The sequence below is a fragment of the Nematostella vectensis genome, chromosome 11 (assembly GCF_932526225.1).
Source record: "Nematostella vectensis chromosome 11, jaNemVect1.1, whole genome shotgun sequence".
Lineage (NCBI taxonomy): Eukaryota > Metazoa > Cnidaria > Anthozoa > Actiniaria > Edwardsiidae > Nematostella > Nematostella vectensis.
The window spans coordinates 10,875,494-10,896,254 of record NC_064044.1 but is presented as its reverse complement, the minus strand read 5'-3'; the positions used below and the strand labels follow the sequence as shown (position 1 = coordinate 10,896,254).

Here is a 20,761-nt window from a genome sequence, read left to right as displayed (position 1 = left end):
TGTTGATGATGATGATTGTGATGCTGATGAGGATGTCGATGAAAAGGCCACTGATGTTGATGATAAAGAAGATAATGATGTTGATGATGATGATTGTGATGCTGATGAGGATGTCGATGAAAAGGCCACTGATGTTGATTCTTCAGATGAAAAAGCATAATCTATAACAATAAAAACGAATCAGAGATATATGATAATTGCTTCGTGCTTATGTTTTCACCCTTGCCTAACACATCATTCTACCATCATTTACATTACTTCGAGATCACCCTAGATAATTAGAAATTTTAGCATTTTTCGTGTATCTGAATGTTCCCAGAAGGGTGCAATTCCTCCCACACCCCTTTCCTCCCTCAATTGCCCCTGATTCCCTTCACTACTGACTGCTGCTCTCTAATACCTATCAATACCTGCTTTTTCGCAGATGTAGTATGACTCATGATTCTCCCCTGTGGCGACCAATAAATCATCGAATTTACGAAGGGCGTAGATATCGTTATTATTTGGAGCGCTAATGGGGAGAACCACATCTCTACCGTCTCCCCATTTCCACACAGAACCTTCTTTTTTCGCACCAACAAAATATTCCTTTGCCTCGTCAAAAATAGAGGACAGGTCGTTGAGGAAATTCACAGGTCTTCCGTTCCCGAGGTATACGAGGTGGGCACCCTCACTGGCACATCTTATCTTTGCTTTTTCCCATTTCGTGCTTGTTGGCGAAACGAAGAAACAGCTTCCGGATTTTTCACTCCAATCAATAGAACATGAACAATTCACTTAAAAAACAAAAACAAAAAAAATATGGTATATTGGCTTGCGCGACTTATGTGGAACCGGTATGGGAAGCCCCAAGCCACCTTAAAGCCGCATTATCACCAGTTCACTTCCGGAGGTCAATATTTTGAAATATTTTTCGCGTTTTCCGTTAAAAATCATCGGAGATTGTAACGAAATCGACCTGAAGTAAACTGGTGACAATGCGGCTTTAACTTTCCCCTCCCAATTTGCAGTCTAGCTAAAGCAAGCAGCGATATTCCTTTGTTGTGAGTTTGCGGGAGCTGACATTGCAAAAAGCAAACAGCAATCAAAGACCACCCAAGTGGAAGTCACGCTTGGATCACGCGCTTGGACATCACGCTACAGTAAATCAACGCTACAGCTACATCAACTACAGTATTTTTCCTTTTGCATAATTTTTTGGACCAGTTTTTGATCTGTTCAAACAAAAAAATAATAATAAATAAAAAATAAAGAAAGAAATTTAAATGTTCCTACCCAGCTGCTATTTATACGAACAAAATCCAAATTCGTTCCCCCGTATTTTTTTATAGTTGTATTAACTTTTGTGTATGTGTAGGATCGTCTTTTGAATATTTCACGCTAGTGATGACTTAAATAGAAATTTAGCCTAAATCCGCGAAATAGCGGGAAAACCCTGTTAAGAAAAATATGTTGACGGATTTCCAGTCGTACTCTCTCATTCTATGCAGAAAATGGGTAATTTCAAGAGACCATGATGTAAGAGAACGAATCCTCCGTATTAGGGTATGTTCCAATGATGACGTCCGTGAAAGCTATTTTTAGAACAAGCAGCTAAAAGGATAAAAACAGGCAGCGAACGAAGTCAAGAAGTGCAGAGGGAAAAAAATTGTGAAAATGTACTAGCTCGTTAGGTGCCCATAACCAAATATGGTGCGATGAACCATATATGGATGCTATGATTGACAAGCTCGCGCAATCTAAAAATAGCTTTCATAGACGGCATCATGGGCCACGGGGATTCGTTCTCTTATATCATGGTCTCTCGGTAATTTTGAATATTTTTTTGTTATCAACAACAGAAAATGAGAATAAACTTGAAACAACCTCCACGGGCCGCGAAAAAGTACGCCAGAAACTCCTCAGTAAACAGAGTGAAGAAAGTATTTTGTAAAGTTTGTTCCGTAGATTTGATTTTGATCTGAAATTTTAATTTAAAAATCCATTTCTTCCTTGGTTGTGATCTTTCGCCCCGATCTTTCCCTTCCGAGTGCGAGAATTTACTTTGATTTTCGATTTTTTCCATGTTTAGCTGCTTGTTCCTCTTCTGTCACGCAAGAAAAAGTCATACATGTAGTGAAGACATCGTGAACAATGACTAATATTGCTCAGTATTATAATAATCTAGCCCCCCCCCCCCCCTACATATTTGCCAGCCCCTCCTCCCCAGTAATTAATGATCACTCTCTTACAGCCGTTATAAATAAGCGCCTTGAACAAGTAAGCTTTGAACTCGATAAATGTGATTGGGATGCGAAATAAGATACTAAAAGCTTGAAATTAAGGTGCCTGAATATCTTTGTGGAAAGTAAAAGGAAAATATTTCAACCGGAAAAACAGTAAACTTACCTTTTGGGGTGTATAACATCCCAATACATGTCAAGATAACTAGTTTTTCCAAGCAGATTCGCATCTTGCTAGTTTCCTTGAAATATCGAAAATAAATGGACGTTAGCCCCTTATAACAACGCACAAATGAAAAGTTCCTTGGTACCGGCGGTAAGCTAGAATAAAGAAACTAATTTGTTAACTTTAATAAATACGGTACAATTAAAGGAAGTTTGACAATTTGACACATCACGCCTTAAGTTGCACCTGTTTTGATTTGGTTTCAAGCTTGAAATAAAAATAAACACGGCAAATATCGTTATTTCACTCCGTTTTAAACTTGGCGACTTGGTCTTTTGACACATGCCAAGCATTAAACTTTACAGGGCAAGGGAAAATCGAGATTAAACTTTACAGGGCAAGAGAAAATATAGATTAAAATCAATGCAGTTGAGACACACAGTTTGCACAGCGGCTGGTGATAGCTTGTCGCATCCGTGGCATTATTTCCCATTTATTAGCCATACCATTAGCCATACTTTCACGCAAATGCACTAAGATTGGGCTTAGAAAAAGTTTAGAACCTGAACGTCGTGCTGCGTAATGTGTTCACAGTTACAATTGATTGAATTTTGCATCTAAAAACATTTGTAACATATATCGCTTGACCCACACATATTTTTCGAATAGTTTTAATCTTGAAAAAGATTCACTCATTCAGGGGTCAACCCGAGTTTATCTGGCCCTCGCCATAAAAAGTCGTATAAATGCATTAAAGTCGTACTCTTTTCCACAAATTTTGACCTTTAACAATAGCTTTTAATTACACTTCAACCTCTAGCCTTGTAAAAAATAAAAAAAGAGCAAAATCTCCCCTCACCCAGACGAGAAAGCCGTTAAGCGATAAAAAAACTCAAACTTCCCCGTCTTTCTACGTTTGTTTCGCATCTGCTCTGTGAAGCGCGCGAAGGCCGAATTGCCCTGGGTCCCAATAACCGAAACAATACTAGTTCATCGCTGACTACGAGAGTTCGCTTGTAAGATAGACCTCTTCAAGATATAGACTATATGCTCATATAAAAAAATAAGTCGCACGTTTAGCTTAACCAGAACAATAATAAGCTTTTTAGGAAATTAAAAAAAAAATTTGGAAGCCTGTGTCAACAATGAGATTTAACATTGACCAACCATTGATACTTGGAACACCTTTAAGATTTCAATCATCGAGCTGAAGTATAAGAAGAACACTTTAATGACCAGCAACCGAATTACCAACCCATTCAGCTCGCCAAACACTACTTTCGTACTCTTTTTGATAAAGCAAACACTATACCTTAAGAACTCCTATGGTTGAAATATATTTTAATAAAAACGCGGTTCGTTTGACGCTGGTTTCTGATAGAGAAAGTGTCTGAAAGAAAATATCAATCTTTTGTCGATTTGTGCCCCATTTAACCAAGCTTTTATAGACAAAACTTTACTTTTCACTTCCATATCTCTAAAACTAATGTTCCTTATTTCCTTAAAATAATGAAAGCTTCTTTTTGCTAGCACAGATGTGCAAATGAAAACTCTAGTATTATTTGAATGTGTCACGTTGGGTTTTAACTTGAAAACTCAAGTTTGCCGGTTCTCTTGTTTGTGAATAAGCAATTCATGTTCTAACAAATTATTATGCCCTACCTTTTAGCAAAGACAAACTTTTAGTTCTTTCATATTCTCGCAAATTGGACCAGGAAGATAAAGCAATAGAATACTAAGACAATACTACCCGTCTACCATCTGCTGTAGTTTTGATTGGCTGGAAGCCAGCATGAATTAATTTATGATATTTTGCTGAAAATGTTAAAATAGCTCCGATGTGCGAAAATTGAAGTTCTATGTAGACGAAATTTCAATTTTTGAAGAAAAAGTGGAGCAAAGACTAGAATTTGATATAAAGATTGGTTTTGCCAAATAAAAGATATTTAATCACTAAAACTAAGGGATTGTGATCGGAAATGTTATCTATTTTCCTGTTAATAGCCAATGTAATAGTCGCTTTTTTGTTGGTCTTAAAACGCCTGTCGCGGGCGTTAATAATTTTTTTTTTTTTTTTAAACTTCCGAGAACTACGTTCCAATCTAAGTAAGCTTTCGAAAAAAAAGTTACTTATTTTTTTTTTTCATTGAGTCAATTTCTGACTTAATGACTAATTCAACTTGTTCAACGAACAAGGTTTATTTATTTCAAGCTTCTGTTCATTTCCTCCAATCACAGGCGGGCTACTGGACTATAACCATCACCTTTGCGGTGTACTTATTCCCGCCTTTTTTCTGTTCCGTGCCAGTTCCGTGCCAGGCACACATTCGATGAGCTTGTGGCATCTGGGACAACTTGCAGCTGGCAGGGAGCTTGTTGAAAAGCATATGGAGCATTTGAAAAGCTCCTTTACTTCTTGCTGTGCCATTTCCCTTGCGGCCTCTGAATTTGCTGCCAGTGATTCACGAGGGGGCGATCGCAGGCATCGGAGACCATCTTTTGAATCTCCTCTAGAAGCTGACTTCTAGGGGCTTGGGCTCTTTCCTTTGCCTTTTTTCAGTGGGGAGACGCTTCTAGTTATGGATCTAGATGTCCGTTTTGTAGAACCAGAAGACAGTACTGCATAGCACCAGTGGTGTGTGGCCTCGCGGACATTTTGGGTCAGCCCATATTCCTACCCCAATGGGAGATAAAGATGAGGAAGAAGAAAGTGATTTCACCATTCTTCTCCAAACGTTTGTTTTACCCTTGACGATGATTACATAATACAATAATACATATTCTTGGACGATTGTGTCCACCTGTGAAGCAATCATTCGTTTGATACCTCGATTCTTGCAGAAAAGCCTGATATTCCTGACAATATCGAAAAAGCATAGGAATTTTTCTAATTCAAAGTCAAAATGACAAGTTGAAATTTAGAAATAACCTTTTTTTCGTCAACAAAAAATGAAATAATTGCCAAAAGTAGAATTTCCGGAAATTCTCACTGATTTACAAACTCGCAAAAGCAAAGTACAAACCAGCAAAAGCAAAATACAAACCAGCAAAAGCAAAATACAAACTCGCAAAAGCAAAATACAAACTAGAAAAAGCAAAGTACAAACCCGCAAAAGCAAAATACAAACTCGTGATATTGTTTGGAAAACATGGAAATCCGAAACCGAATAGGACAGTGGCCCCGCTGGGCTTCCGTACTAACTGGCATTGATAGCGAACATTTACCAAACAATGGCTAAAAAATTAGAAAGATGGAAGTATCATTTTAAGGGAGCAATTAGCCAGTGGAACTAAATGGCACGAACAAGCTGAATCGCTTTTAATTATTCATGTCACGTAAATTTTCCATCTCGAAATTTAATTTAAAAAACGAGCCTGTAAAATTTAGCTCAGAATAACAACACCTTTCGTTATCTTTTTGCCATACAATGATCCCCAAATTAGAAAAATGCATTTTAAATACAGGAACTTTATCCAGTTTTTATATCCATTATATATGGTACATACAAACTTAGCTCAGAATAACAACACCTTTCGTTATATTTTTGCCATACAATGATCCCCGAATTAGAAAAAAGCATTTTAAACACAGGAATTTTATCAAGTTTTTATAACAATTATATATGGTACATACAAACTTAGCTCAGAATAACAACACCTTTCGTTTTAGTTTTGCCATACATTGATCCCCAAATTAGAAAAATGCATTTTAAACACAGGAACTTTATATAGTTTTTATAGCCATTATATATGGTACATAATTATTTTGCACTTGCGCTCATTTCATTTAAAGTCTTTAAAACTGCTTTAAAGGATGAATAGGAATTTTCCATAATACATCTTACAAGGATTAAAAATCAACATGATATAAATACTTACAATTTTGCTCTGGATTTCCTTTTAAGTCGAGCACTCTTTTAATCCTCCCTTTCTGTTGAAAAGCCAAATAGGTTATATCTACTTTCGATTACATGTCTGAACACAGGGGGCCCAAGCTAATAGGCTCTTACCGAAAGTGCTAGCACTTTTTTTGGCATTATTTGGCTTCGCTAGCACTTTTTTTTACATTTTCCCCAAAAAGCACTGCTAGCATTTTTTCTTATTATCGACTGATTATTTATATAATTTCGCGTTAATCAGCACACTCTGACTTCACATATGTCGTCCAAAGCCGCAATTTGCATTCATTTTCGTCAAAGGAGCCGAGGAGGCTGGGGAATATGTTTGATAGGTCAGCGGTTGCCTTCTAGAACCCGGTCCTTCCCGTCAGTCCTCCTCGTGACTCGTTCCAAGATGGCGTCATTCACTAGCAATACTGGAAGTCAGCCAAGCAAGGCAGAGATAGCTCGAGAGCGTACTCTGCCATCAATCAGTGAAAAAACAAAACTAGGGGGAACTGTGATGTAAAGAACATAAGCATACATGATCGGATTCAGCAATATCCAGGAGAGGAACTAACAATCAAAGACGGGAAGTTGTTTCGTCTGGCATGCCGCGAAATAGTGTCTTCGAAGAAGAGTATTCTAACTACACACTTGGCTTCAAAGAAACATGGAAATGGTAAAGAGAAACTGAAGAAGTCTAAGTTGAAGGATCAGACTATTATGGAGGCTTTTAGAGCGGCGGACATGACGCAGGAAGACAGCACTCTACCAATATCTGAACGGGCCTACCGACTCGAAGTGGTCGAAGAGTTTCTGAAGGCTGGCATCCCACTTGGGAAAATCGATAAGCTACGCTCCCTCTTAGAAACGAATGGCCAACGTCTCACAGCAAGTGCTCATCTTGGTCAGTACATTTCAATTTTTCTCAAGCAGGAAGTCGAAAGGATAAAAAATGAACTGTCTTTGCCTGGCCAGACTGGCATGACAAGAGATGTTTCGATGATCTTTGACGGAAGTACACGACAAGGAGAAGCAATTGCTGTCATCCTGCGTTTCCTTGACGGTCGATTATTCAACGTCTCGTCAAAATTTATATATGTTCCAAGTCAGTGAATGCGGATGATCTTGCACAAGTTCTTAATCAGTGCCTATCAGTTGATTATGGTGTCAAGGCCAATTTGTTACTCGCAGCCATGAGAGATGGGGAAAGTGTGAACCAGGCAGCGTTGGATAGGATTGCATTTATCTTTCCTAAGCTGCTCAACGTTGTGTGTTTCTCACACACGCTTGACAATGTTGGGAATCATCTTGTCATTCCAACTCTTCTAGAGTTCGGTAGCGTGTGGCTTCGCCTGTTCCGCCATAGTTACAAGGCAAAGCTGTTGTGGAAAGATCTGACTGGGCAAAGACCGAGATCATACAGTGAGACCAGATGGTGGTCAAAGTGGGAAGTCTACAAACAAATATTACTGCAGTTTGGAGATATTGAGGGATTCTTGATAGACGCAGAAGCCGCTAATATTGGTCCACAGTTACTCCCTCAACTCCAGGCAATACTTTCCGATCCTGAGCGAGTGATCAACCTGAAGCTCGAGCTCGCCATCACCATCGATGTTGGGGAGCACTTTGTAAAAGCGACCTATTTCTTGGAAGGTGATGGCCCTCTCGTGTTCTCGTGTTATGAGAAACTCCATGCTGTTGCCCAAGCCTGCCAAGCCCCTCACTTTCCAAACGTGCGTGCAGTCGCAGCAGCAATCGCTGAAGAAAATCCTGCCCAAAACGTAGCAGCCCTCGAACAGCAGGCAAAGGCATGTGTTCAACTAGCCATAGATTGGTTTCTGAGAAAGTTCAATGTCCAACTATACAACACAGTGTTAGCGTTCAAGGCTGCGAGGTATATGTGTCCGGTCAGCGTCCAGTGGCTGAAGCCAACTCAGCACTTAGTAGAGGCCTTGCGAATCTTCCCTTTTCTCAATGATGATTGCATTATCAACGGCCTAAAAGCTGAACTACCTGCTTACTTAGCTGCCACTGCAGATGTGGTAATCGACACAGAAGAGCGAAAGGTAAAATGGTGGCACGACCACAAGGAACAGCTCCCTCACTGGGCTTCTGCAGTGAAGAAAGTGCTGTTGGTGCAGCCATCCTCGGCTGCAGCAGAAAGGGTATTTTCTGTTCTCAATTCCGCATTCAACGACCAACAGGAGCATGCCTTAACTATCTGCAAGCAAGTGTGATGACCCAGTACAACAAGCGATGACTAACTTCTAAAATGGGTAATGATGACCCAATGACAAGCGTGTGTTGGACTTAAATGGAAAAAACATTGATCGTTAAATTTTGATGTTAAAACATGTGAGCGAAAATCTGAAAATGTAATGTTTTATATGATTAAAAAAGAGTCTGAAAAAATGAGCATTTTTTTTAATCCACAAGCACTTTCTTAAAAAATTAGCATTATTTTTTTGGCAAAAAACAAGCACTGATTTTAGCATTTAATGCTTTTTTAACGAGCACTTTCGGTAAGAGCCTACAAGCTAATGGCTAACCAAGGACTGTTTCTGCGAGATGAAAGGGAGCGTTGATTATTTTAGAATTAGACCCCAAATCGCGTAACAAAAATATCACAAACCCCTACTAGAAGACAATGTACGAAGATTTAATACGATTTTATTGTCATTTACAGCAAAAAAAAAAAAATGATGTGCAGAATCTCGCAGAATCAGTCTTTGGCTAGCCATTAGCCTGGGCCCCCTGTGGTCTGAGAAAGCAGGTGAACAATCTTTCTGGGGCCCCTGTGGTCTGAGCAATCAGGTGAACAATCATTCTGGTCCCCCTGTGGTCTGAGCAAGCAAGTGAACCATCTCTCATCAAGAGACCATGAAGTAAGACAACGAATCCCCCGTATTAGGGTATGTCCCAGTGATGACGTCCGTGAAAACTATTTTTAGAACAAGCAGTTATTTTTAGATACGCATCTGATTGGCTAGCACTCACGTATCCTAGCAACACGAGTCATATGCGCGATCAGATCTTGAGCGATGTTGAACCAGTAAAGGCTTTTATGGAAATATTTTTTACCAAAATTACATTCCTTTTTTACGAGCGCTGTGAAAATGATCTTCCTTAGAGTACGCTTGATCCAATCAACCGTTTCTCGGATATGAAAGACAATGAAATGCATACAGTGTATAGGGGATCAACTTTCCCAATAAAAGTTTTCACAGCTGATTCGCAAGTTATAAAACAACAATCAAACATAAATCTGTGTTAACAACACATAATTATCTTCCGATTCTCTTTTAATGCAAAAGATATATCCAGAACTTAATGCAATTATATTCTCACAGATAAGTTCGGTTATTAAGACAGGTATTTCACAAAAAAGCTTTCAAGTCTTTATAATGAAGAGAATCTTATTCCAGTGACAAGGGTTTCTAGAGTGACATGATTTCTGAGCATTTGCGTGAAGATTAGAAGTTCATTCATCTAAAAATATCGTAAATCAAAGAAAAATAAAGGCCTTCTTGTATTAAAATACATAACATAGGCTCTGAGAATGCCTAGGTATTCTATCTAACCGAATTGCAGAGAAAAGAAGTATGTTTAGTATTCGGCCCGATGCATTTTGAATGACACCAAATTCATAGATCCGACGCGCGCACGAATATCCAATCAGAAAGCAGCAAATAGAAGCCAGCGAAGTGCAACCCAAATGTCCCACAAAAGTCCCACAAATTGTACAACATGTCGGATGAGGTCAGTGAGCCCTGCCCGGAGTTATTTTAAATACAGACGTTTATAGGGGTTTTCCTGCGACTTGGAAAATAAAACACAGTAACCTAACATGATGGAAACTTGTCTGGTTGTCCAAGCTTGGGAAAATCTTGTGAGAATATGAAGCATAGAAATAGATAACTACGAGTTTGATTGTTGAATGATAAAGCGGTGCTCTCTACGGTAGGTACTAAGTGTTTATGTGTTTTCAAAGCTATTTTTGTCAACTTGCAGTGATTTAAGTGCGGGGAAAATCAGAAGAGAAAACCGAATTCGCTGTTTACGACCGACTTCTAACTACAAGTTTTATCGGCAAACGTCAAGATTTATAGTAAAAATACAAACGACAGTCTCATTCCTATATGTAATTGAAGTAGCCTAGGTATCATATCAAACACAAGTTTAATGGTAGGACTTACACTGCTCATGTATATGTGGTTTGTTTGCTTTTTGTTTTTCGTTTCTTCGTAGTAAATTTTACGTGTTTTTCTACAATGACTGCTTGTCCAGATTCGCAGAAAAATATCTCAAACCAATCTTTTTCGGCGTCGATTGCCGACTTTTTGTGGGAAATTTGTGGGACCACATGGCTGTTATTGCACCATCTCTTTCCTATTGGCTATTCGTGCGCGCGTGATTGACATGTCGGATCTATGAATTCGCCGTCTCCCCGACGTCTTCCCGTTCAATAGGCCATTCCAGCTATAAGCATACGCGCGCACTCACCATGGAAACCTACTTCAACTACCGCCATTCAGCGCGCGCTTCGTTTGGTGCAAGCTTAAAAATGCGCGCGCTGCATTCTGGTAGTTGAGGTAGGTTTCTATGGTAATGCGCGCGCAAACTTATAGCTGGAATGGCCTATTAATTTATATAACATTTCTTTTAGATAACTTAACAGATACCAGGACACCATCCTACGAGTAGCATTGTGATCATGAGCTATGAGTTGCAGCTAAAAGGGTAAAAAACAGGTAGCGAACGAAGTAAAGAAGTGCAGAGGGATAAAAAGGTTGTTGTGAAAATGTACTAGCTCTCGAGGTGTCCATAACCAAATATGACGCCACGAACAATATATGGATGATATGATTGACAAGCTCGCGCAATCCAAAAATAGCTTTCAAGAACGAAATCATGGGCCACGGGGATTCGTTCTCTTATATCATGGTCTCTTGCTCTCATATAATAAGGTCACCAGTCAAATGCATGCATCTTTAAGAGAAACACGAAAAAAAAGGCAGGTTCACTGCGGTTTATAATATTCTACGAACTCTCGCTAATAATTTGAAACTGTCAAACCGCTCTCTGGCTTCCTTCATTTAAGTTACCACAATATGAACAACAAAGTCATCCAACTTGTCTCGCAGCAAAGAAAAAACACACAATTATTATTACACTTTTAAACTTGGCCCATTGATGAATGAACGAGTGTCATTAGTTTATCTTGGATATGACAAAGCGATGCCTTTGTTTGCAGAGTCACATAGTATGTATTCATGAGATCTGATTGCACGGACCTCGCTTGCATGACGGCCAATTACCATGACAACGACTAACACTTTCACAATTGTTGAGGCGGTGAACTCACAAAAACAGCAATGTTCAAAACATCGATTCTTCAACCATCTTAAGAACTACGAAATAGTTTTTAACGCATCCGCATAGAATAGTGATGGAAGATAGTAATAGGCATCCTTTGAAACGATTTTCAACAAAAAATAATTTGTGCAGTTTCTGACTGATCCATCTTTGTAAAATTAATCAAATGAGCAGAAATTATTTTTGTCCAAGCCGTCATCAAACGAAAAACAAACACATTCATTGGATATTCAACGCTATTCTCACAGCCCGTGAAAAAATGGCGTTAAAAGTCGTATAAATACATTGAAGTCGTAGAGATACATCCACAGTAGCTCACTAATAAACGACAACTTCTAACCTTAAAAAAAGCTTTCTCTTCATCTAGACGAGATGTCTATGCGATGAAGGACTATAAAAAAGTTCTTGTATTTCTTAACGCAGAGATTTTGGCAGTAAATTTAGCTATTATTTTTTGTTTGTTGCAGATAGTAGGTCGTTTTACTTTGTGCATTAAACTTGAGAATGTTACGTGTAACTCCCGTTACACAATGAACCAACTTGTGAACACATCTCAAGCCACATTTCTGACGCTTGTTGATTGGCTGAATGCGTGACAAATTGGATGATTTTGTTGCCCATGGAAACTAAAGAATTACGTTTGATGCTTTGTGAGTCATAGCCTCACGGAGAGCAGACGGAATTGGAAACCTTTTTAATGCTGGTCTGATTTGAATTTTTTTTTTTTTTTTTTTTTTTTTTGCGGTTCTGAAAGAAAAAAAAAATTGCTCGACTAGATTTTATTTATTTCTAATATCCATTCGGACTTCTGCTCGATGCTTACAAGTGTACTTTAGAAATTGATTCTTTGTGTCTACCTTAATGTACAATTCCATTTACAAGAAATCTGCAAGAAAGCTAAAATTTGTGGGTGTGTATGGAGGTATAATTGCCGCTTTTTGACATAAACTACAGCTCAATGAAATTCTAAAAATTCTTAAAAAATCACAAATATATTACACTTTTTAAGTTGACCTTTTTGATGAGTGATCGAGTGTCATTAGTTTGAATTCAAGGTTTGCCAATTTTGGCTTGGTTTTTGTGTTCGAGAAATCCGCTGAATCAGAAAAATTGAGTGATTATTCACCCGTCTCTATCTAAATATAAACTACTTTTTCCAAAAACTTCTACATCCCTGCTGCTTAGTCCCACAATTCTAAATCATATGTCGTGCCTTTTATCTATTCATAAAGCCCGTGCTTCTGTGTGCATTTTCTGTCTCCTAGAGCCCCTGCTCCCGCGTCGTCAAGGAAACGAAGATACCGTCACGTGGTCTGGTGATCAGCTCTGCGCATGTCTTGATCTTTGTGCTCTTCTCGGTTGACACGATGTCGAAATTGTGAAGAATGTACGCGAGTACCACTTTCTCCTCTAGTAGGGCAAACCGCTGACCTACAGTAAATAAGGCGAGTAAGTCTTTTTCATGGAGGTATAATAGCAGCATTTAAACAAAGGTTGGACTGCTTTCTTAAGTGTCTCGCGCTAATAGATAAAATCGCTATTGAAGAGTCTTACATACCGAGGGTAACGTAAACTTTGATAAATGCGATGTTTTGGAATGAATAATAGGATTTTAAATCAAAACTTTTTTTATTGTAAAATTGGATTTACTTTTTAAATCCTGCACCCCAGTTCAAGACAGCATTCTGGTTCGGGTAGATCCCACTTGAGTACTTGAATGAACCCGAGACTACGCCCGACACCGATACAATTCTTCTCGGAACGCCGAGAAGGATTCGCATACTCATGCACGCGACAGGAGCAAAAAATTGCAAAGTTTAAATTGTAAGGTTGTATAAGCTTATATTTGTTTTATTTTTTGCCTAGATGTTCCTTGTGCAATATAAAACAAAATACGCTTTGGTACTTTTTGGTAGATAATGCGTTCTTGAGATATTAAAAATTGTAAGACCCTTGATTTGTCTGAAGTCGCCCAATGGGCGAAATTGCTACTTTTTCATGATTTATGGCAACTTTGCTCCATCATCATATCTCAAAGATGGATCATCTACCAAAAAGTACCAAAGCTTGTTTTGTTTTATATTACACAAGAAACGTTAGGCAAAAAATTAAAACAATGTAAGCTAGCACAACCTTTAAATTTGAACTTTGCCATTTTTTGCTCCTGTCAATGCACGCAGGTCTCATGCTCATAAAACACTAATCTTATTCGCATGAATGTAACGATGTGATCCGACAATCTGCCGAGGGGACCGCGGAGAAGGGTTTGCATATTCACGTAGGCTGGTGCACTTAATTATTCCAATGAATGTAGCGATGTGAAGGGAATTTCGTAAAGAACACGTAGTCATAAGTCTCCTATACCACGGATTACAGCAACTATTACAACATACCGATACAGTTCCGAGATCCTGCCGAGAAAGGTACGAATGCGTACGGATGCCTTCCTTCGGAATTCTCCGGTAAGAAGCGGTCGGGGTCAAACTTCATCGGGCTCGGCCAGACTTCGGGATTGCGATGAAGTCCAATCGTAATAACACCCACGTCCGTCCCCTTAGGGATGAGTCGACCCTCTAAAAACACGAACAAGATAGTTAGCGGATATCTCATTTTGTTGGTGCTGAAGAGGTGCGTTGCTAGGAGTGTGTTGCTAGGGACGCGTAGCTAGGGATGCATCGCTAGGAGCGCCTACCTAGGGGTGTGTAGCTCTCCTAGGAGTGAGTTTCACGCCCACTTTCAGGCCGACAAAAAGCTTGTATTTTCTGGTTTGTCTGTAATATCTATTACTGTGCATCCCCCTCCCCTAATCCCTCTGCTAAATACACGCTGGCTGGCTATTAAAAGGAATAAAATGTGGTGACACCCTCGGTGAAGGAGCCTTGCCCAGTTTAGAACTGGTGGTTGAATAACACGATTCAAAATGGCTTGGATTTAATTCCCAGGTACACCTCCTTATCGGGCGAATAATTATATGGACGTCTTACCAAGCTCTAAGTCTTCCACAAGGCTTCTACCGAAGAAAGGCACCGACGGGAAAATACGAAGGGTCTCCTATAGATGCAATATAATACATATGAGAAAAGTTAGGCCAGTCTAAGTCCAGACTCATAGGTCGCGCTTTTGCAGTGTCGAATCCGATTATTAAGATTCGGCAAATGAACAATTTCAAGTAATTTTTTTATAAGAACGTGTCTAATTTCCAGTTGTTTGGTTTGAGTCCGACAACAGTCTCATAACCAGACGACGCGCGATGCATTTTTGGGAGGTTGAAGAAGCGCACGGTGCATGACGGTCAGGATGCGCTTTCAGAGGTCGGAATTCGCTTTTTATCCGTCTCCGCTTCAGAATCACTGTGGATGTCCGCGCAACAGCAAATAACGACTGGTTACGAGTCTGGTCCGACAATGAAGATTTTAAGGATAGAGTTCGATAATAGATGGCAATTTTAAAGTTGGTGAAAGTGAAATCGTCACGGTTGGTCAGGCCGGGCTTTCGTGGGTTTCTGAGCGGGACTCCTGTGGTTCGTAAGAATTGTGACGTCACAGCGGACGTCCAAGACCAGAAGCTGCCTTACGGTCCACCTCCTGAGACAGGGAACCCGGTATGAACGCCTGGAACTAGGCTGAATAAAACCAAGGAGTCCTTACATAGCGGGTTTTATTTTACTTTACTATCTATCAGTATGATTTTCGTCTCCGCCTCACCTTAATTACGCACTCTAAATATTTAAGCCCTTTCAGCGAATCTGCTGTGAGTTTGCCGGAATTCGTGGCTGAAAAGAGAATTCAATAGCATGTTAGATTGTTCATTGACAGGGATCCAGGAGTTCCAATAAGGGTGTAGCCCCGAAGCAAGGATTTAGGAAAGGGTGGCCAGATTTATTGATCCTTCGTGGATTTCCTTCGTGGATTTCCAGATTTCCAAAAAGCGGGTCGCTAAACCCACCCCACCCCCTAGATCCGCACATGCGAGCACACCGTACCGAAGAACTCATCCACTTCCGCTTGTGCTTTTTTTTGTACATCCGGGTGTTCTCCAAGAAGTTGTACTGCCCAGGCCATCGCAGCCGCCGTAGTGTCGTGGCCCTGGGGAGAGAACCAAGCGAAAGCTGAAGAACTTACAACAGGCAACCCTCTTTTACTATTTTAAGTATTAGGAATAGTAGTATTTCTCTCAGGATTTTTGAGGTGTCAATTTCTTCCCCGAAATCCTCAACAACTATCTCCCAGATGTCAAACATGAAGGTGTCGATATGTTCACACACCCTAAATAACTATCTCACAGGATGTTATGGTACTGTATTTTACCTCAAACATAAAGATGTCGACCTCTTCTCTAACACCTTCAACATCAATCTCGCCCGCATCATATGCATTTAACAGCATATCAAGGAAGGCAACAAGACGCCTTTTCCGCCTTCCTGTGAACTCATCGGATTCTCAGGTTTCATATTTCTCTTTAGGTGAATAAAGACGCTCTTGGATCCGTTCAGTTATCACCTGGGAATGAAGTTAAAATATGCTGATGCTTTTTAAAATACAGAATCAAATTGTGCTCATAGTAACAACCGGCTTATTATTGCTACTGATCAGTAATATAATTCTCTTTATAATAATTCATCGGGTATTATATTCTTACATACACTTAAAATTTAAGAACATCGTTAAGAACATATTCAGCCTTGAAATTTCCCAAAAATAAGAACGGCCCAGCCTCAACTGAAAATTAGACGTTCTTATAAAACAAAAGGGCGTAAAAGGCAAGAACCCCTAGAGTTTCTCTTTCCCTGTGTAATGACATACACTCTGTAAGATCGCTAGTATACAAAGTTTTAAGAATGTTAGCCAAAGAATGCGAGCATCACAGTTTTAATTTGAATAAAAACAAAACAGCAAGAGGGTTATGTGCACTCAAGCGATTTTTTGCTTAATTGCTGGCTAGTGAAGTTTATGTGTCAACCAGATAAAACTCAAGCATCCTCATTGACTTATTTCACAAAACTAACAAGGTGGCCATGGTAGCGCGCGTCGTATCAGATAGCACGTTTGTCGCATCTTCATTGGCTTAGTTCACAAATCTGTCAATGTGGCCACGGTAGCGCGCTCCGTATCAGATAGTACGTTTCTCGCATCCTTATTGGCTTACTTCACAAAACTGTCAAGGTGACCACGGTAGCAAGCGTCGTATCAGATAGCACGTTTCTCGCATCCTTGCTGGTTTACTTTCCAAAACTGACAAGGTGGCCACTGTAACAAGCGTAGCATTGCAAAATGTGTACCTGATTGGTAAAGTCGTGGAGAAACTTGATAATCTTGTTGTGTTCTCGTCCCTCATTTGTCAGACAGTACAGAAATGCAGGGTGGACCCAGGGGCGCTTCTGGCGACTCTGGATAAGTTCACTCATCCTGAAAATAAGAGACAAGTAAGTCCAATAAATCCAACAAAATCTTTAATAAGCAAAATGCATATAGCTTACCTGATAACCCCTTTGACATATTCTGACGAACTGTTTTTCTGAGCATTTATGTTAACGCCCATAGCGGTTTCTGAGAACAATAATAAAGTAAATATCCGTAAAAGTCCATCAAGGACAGTAACTTGAGCTTTATCTCTATTTTCATAGCATTACGTTTGAATGTTTTCTACTTCTTCCTTGAAGAAACCACAATCACAAAAGCGGATCCAGGGTAACTACATTGTGACCAGTTTACTTCAGGAGGGGCGATGGAAACCCCAATCATTAAGAGACAAAAGAATAAGAATCCGCGCTTTTTAACAGGCCATCCGTTCTAAATCATCAATTACATCCTCAAAGGAACTTCCAATAGACAGACTGCTTACGCAATGTTGAAATATTTCTCGCGTTTTCCGTTAAAAATCATCGGAGATTGTTACGTAATCGACCGAAATTAAACTGGTGATAATGCAGCTTTAAAAGGCAGGGGGTAAAACATATTGCAGGATATGTAAGACTGTACTTTTTTGGATGTGTGCTTGTTTGAAAGGTGTGTGCCTGATTTTTAAAATTGGAACCCTGAAATTTACCAAAAGGGTGTTAATACTGTAGAGTTTTCCCAGGCATAAATTATTAGTGAGAAATTTCACTTACTTCCAATAATGTCCAAAGCACAGCAGGCAATCAAAGGGAAAATGTTGAAGACTTTATCACTTGGCTGGGACTGAAAAATAAGTGAAATCTCTAACCCAAACAATCATTTCTAGGCTATATTGGCTTTCTTTTAATATTAGCCTTTTAAGGTGCATAGCAAGGGTATAGAAATGCAAAAACTATAAAATTTGGTCTTCAAAAGAAAAGGCTTTATTTTGGGGGCCAAGGGGGTGAGGCTGAGGCTCACCCTGCAACTACCCCTAGGTACATGCCTGATCTCTTGTATTGGGGGCATTAGTAGGTGGGCATTAGACAACTGAGGCGTAAGAAGAACTTTAGTATAACAGTGGAACCTCAAGATAACAATACTCGATATAACAATACTTTGTATTACAAGGTCGATCTCAGCTTCCACCAACCACAAAAAAATGTAGACATCTTGAACTGGAATTTCCATGAATTGAGCCTCCTTTTAAAAAGAATTTTTACAAGGGTTTGGAGTGTAAATAATAAAAGAACGCCTTACTTTCCTGATTTAATGCCTTTTACAAAACATACCTTTATAATCGAGACCATGAGCTGTGATTGCTGGTCAAACACTTGCACAAAGTCATTCAGGATTTTGAAATGAAAAGTTGGAGTAATTAGACGGCGGCGCTTTTTCCATTTTTCCCCAGTACTGAATAGAAAAACACACATCAATAGATAGACCTTTATTGTCTTAAATAGTCATCATCATCATCATAACCACACCATCATCATCATCAATCATCGACTATTATTATCATTTTAATGTTTATTAAGACATTTTATGAAACATTGTGAGATAACCAATAGTTAGAAGTAATAATACCGAAACAATTTACCTTGTCAAGAGACCTAGGTAAAGAAAAGAGAAATAGAAATAAGAAATAGTGGAAATTAAAGATAGTGGAAGATTGTCATACACTATACCAAAAGACACTATCCAAATTGAGATGGTGCACAAAATAGAAAAACAAATAGTCACATACCAGTGCCCAGCCAGGGCAGGAGAAAGTCATAGAACTGAGCCTTTGTGATATGCTTGGAGCTACTCAGGATTACCTGTCAAAGATGATTTATAAAACATACATTTCATGTCAGTGTGGGGTATAGTGAAACCCTGATATAACAATACTGCAAGGGACAGAAAAGTTGCATTGTTACACCAAGAAAATAATAAAATTGCAAGGAGTTTCAATGTTATTTATGTTTGACTAAAAATAAAGATTGGGGTCATATGCCTAGTATCAATTTTATTGTGTTTTTACTGTAGGTAAATCTATGTTAACCTGTAAAACTAAACAAGCACTCCTAAAGTTCAAATCACAAACTCATTTAATTTCATAGTATGCCTAAAGTTTAAATCATGAAAGGACACACAAATAAAGTGAAAAATGTATGCTTACCTCTACTGTCTTAGGTTCATAAATAAGGAGAAATGGTTTAGCAAAGGAGAGCCACAGACAGAAAATCCCTTTGAACTGACTGCACCAGCCCATTATCTGCTCCAAGAACTCTGAATTGGAAAGAAATAAAGCACAGCTCTGTTAACTAGTAGATCCAAAAGGAGGCAGCCCCCCCTTAGAAAAAACATTCTTTAACGGACAAAGACCACTGAATGGTTAGATGACAGCTCCACACCACAAGATTTGGAATGGGAAAATCATTTTACTCACACAAAGTACATTTACGTAGAACATGCTTCGTTATATGGCTCCTTTGCCATATTAGGGATCTGCACATATAAATACCTTACCATCTTATAGCATGGTGACCCTGCCTGTGGGACGGTGCCCCCCCCCCCCCCCCCCCCCTCACCCCAACCTTCTCATAAGACCCAGGGCCACCATGGGGTGCAACATACTCTGACTTGGGCATTATTAAGTCAAATGATCACATAGGATTATAAATTTGATTCAAACCACCTTTCCCATAGTAGCTACGCTATGTTTCTTGCTCCATTTTCAGTTAAGAATAACAAGGCAAGAAAAAAAAAAGCAATTATAACTTTGAGTCAAATCTCTCAAATCTCGATATTATCAGAATAAAAAAAACGATTTTAAGAAAAATATAGAAATATAGAAAATATTCATTTCCATCCCAAGTCTATTTTATTCCTTTTTTAGCTTACAGTACGTGAAAGGAGAACATTTCTTACCTGAAGGCTCGTCTTTGAATTCGAGAGTATTTCCAAACAGCATACGATATGGCGGCGGGGATTGAAACTTGTGCATCTCTCTCACCCTACGAGCGCGATGATTCACGAGAAGAAACAGCAAAATAATGATTGATCCGAATACCAGGGCTGCCTCGATAGCCGCCATTGTGGGTGCCGTTTCGACTTCAGGCGAAATGACAGCGATCGGTTTGTTTTTATAGAGATAGAAGTTCAGTCAAGGGCGCATTGAAACGAGGCTCTGACCCTGAACGCTTTGCTACGGAAGCCCAGGCCGGTCACGCGTGAAGTTTAGTTTTGAATTTTACTTTGCGACTTCAACTATCAAATTGCAATCTGTTATCAAACTCCAACTTTCAAATTAAAGTCTATTATCGAATTCTAACTTTGAAATCGCTCTCCAATATTGGGCTACAACCTTAAAAACAAAAACAAACTCCCAAATCGCTCTATTTTTTAGTCAACATAAAATTGCGATCTCTCCCAAGCTCTCGGTCTGTGTTCTAGTACGTTAGAGTATGGGGCCATTTTACTCATTCGTTTCCCTTTCACCACCACTACAAGACGAGGATGCAACTTTCTCCCTTTCTTCTTCTCTATTTAGCATTAAAACCTAGGGTCAAATCGGCGGAAAAGGAGATTTTGAAATATGCCCCTTCTCTTTATAAGCTACTCTCCCAAAACTTTTTTTTAAGAAAACACTCTTGCTTGTTGATATATCCAAAATAAGAGTTACCGTGAATCCCAAAAATGTCTGAAAATCCCGATTTCTCCCAAAAAAATCTCGAATTTTCTTATTGTTTT

At 39.3% G+C, this 20,761-nt stretch overlaps 2 protein-coding genes and 1 long non-coding RNA gene across 3 annotated transcripts; all 3 read right to left on the bottom strand.

The window, feature by feature from the left end:
- Positions 1-15: 15 nt before the first annotated feature.
- LOC5502711 (killer cell lectin-like receptor subfamily B member 1) lies at positions 16-3,590 on the bottom strand (the record flags this gene model as incomplete). The annotated part of the gene is made up of 4 exons (XM_048734573.1): positions 3,556-3,590; positions 2,389-2,464; positions 411-776; positions 16-161 (listed from the first exon to the last, which is right to left on the bottom strand). Coding segments are annotated over exons 1-4 (591 nt in total), but the record flags the coding sequence as incomplete, so codon positions are not given.
- Positions 3,591-4,538: 948 nt separating this feature from the next.
- On the bottom strand, positions 4,539-6,324 carry LOC125573675. Its single transcript, XR_007314161.1, has 2 exons — positions 6,268-6,324; positions 4,539-5,062 (listed from the first exon to the last, which is right to left on the bottom strand). It is a non-coding gene; the product is annotated as an uncharacterized LOC125573675 (long non-coding RNA).
- Positions 6,325-12,412: 6,088 nt separating this feature from the next.
- Positions 12,413-20,198, bottom strand: LOC5502706 (cytochrome P450 4V2). Its single transcript, XM_048733994.1, is given in 14 exon segments — positions 12,413-13,079; positions 14,042-14,221; positions 14,633-14,699; positions 15,353-15,420; positions 15,631-15,733; positions 15,956-16,147; positions 16,927-17,053; positions 17,125-17,194; positions 17,758-17,827; positions 18,316-18,436; positions 18,624-18,636; positions 18,771-18,843; positions 19,188-19,297; positions 19,940-20,198. Coding segments are annotated over 14 exon segments (1,530 nt in total). The 5' UTR covers positions 20,106-20,198; the 3' UTR covers positions 12,413-12,909.
- Between the last annotated feature and the right edge of the window lie 563 nt (positions 20,199-20,761).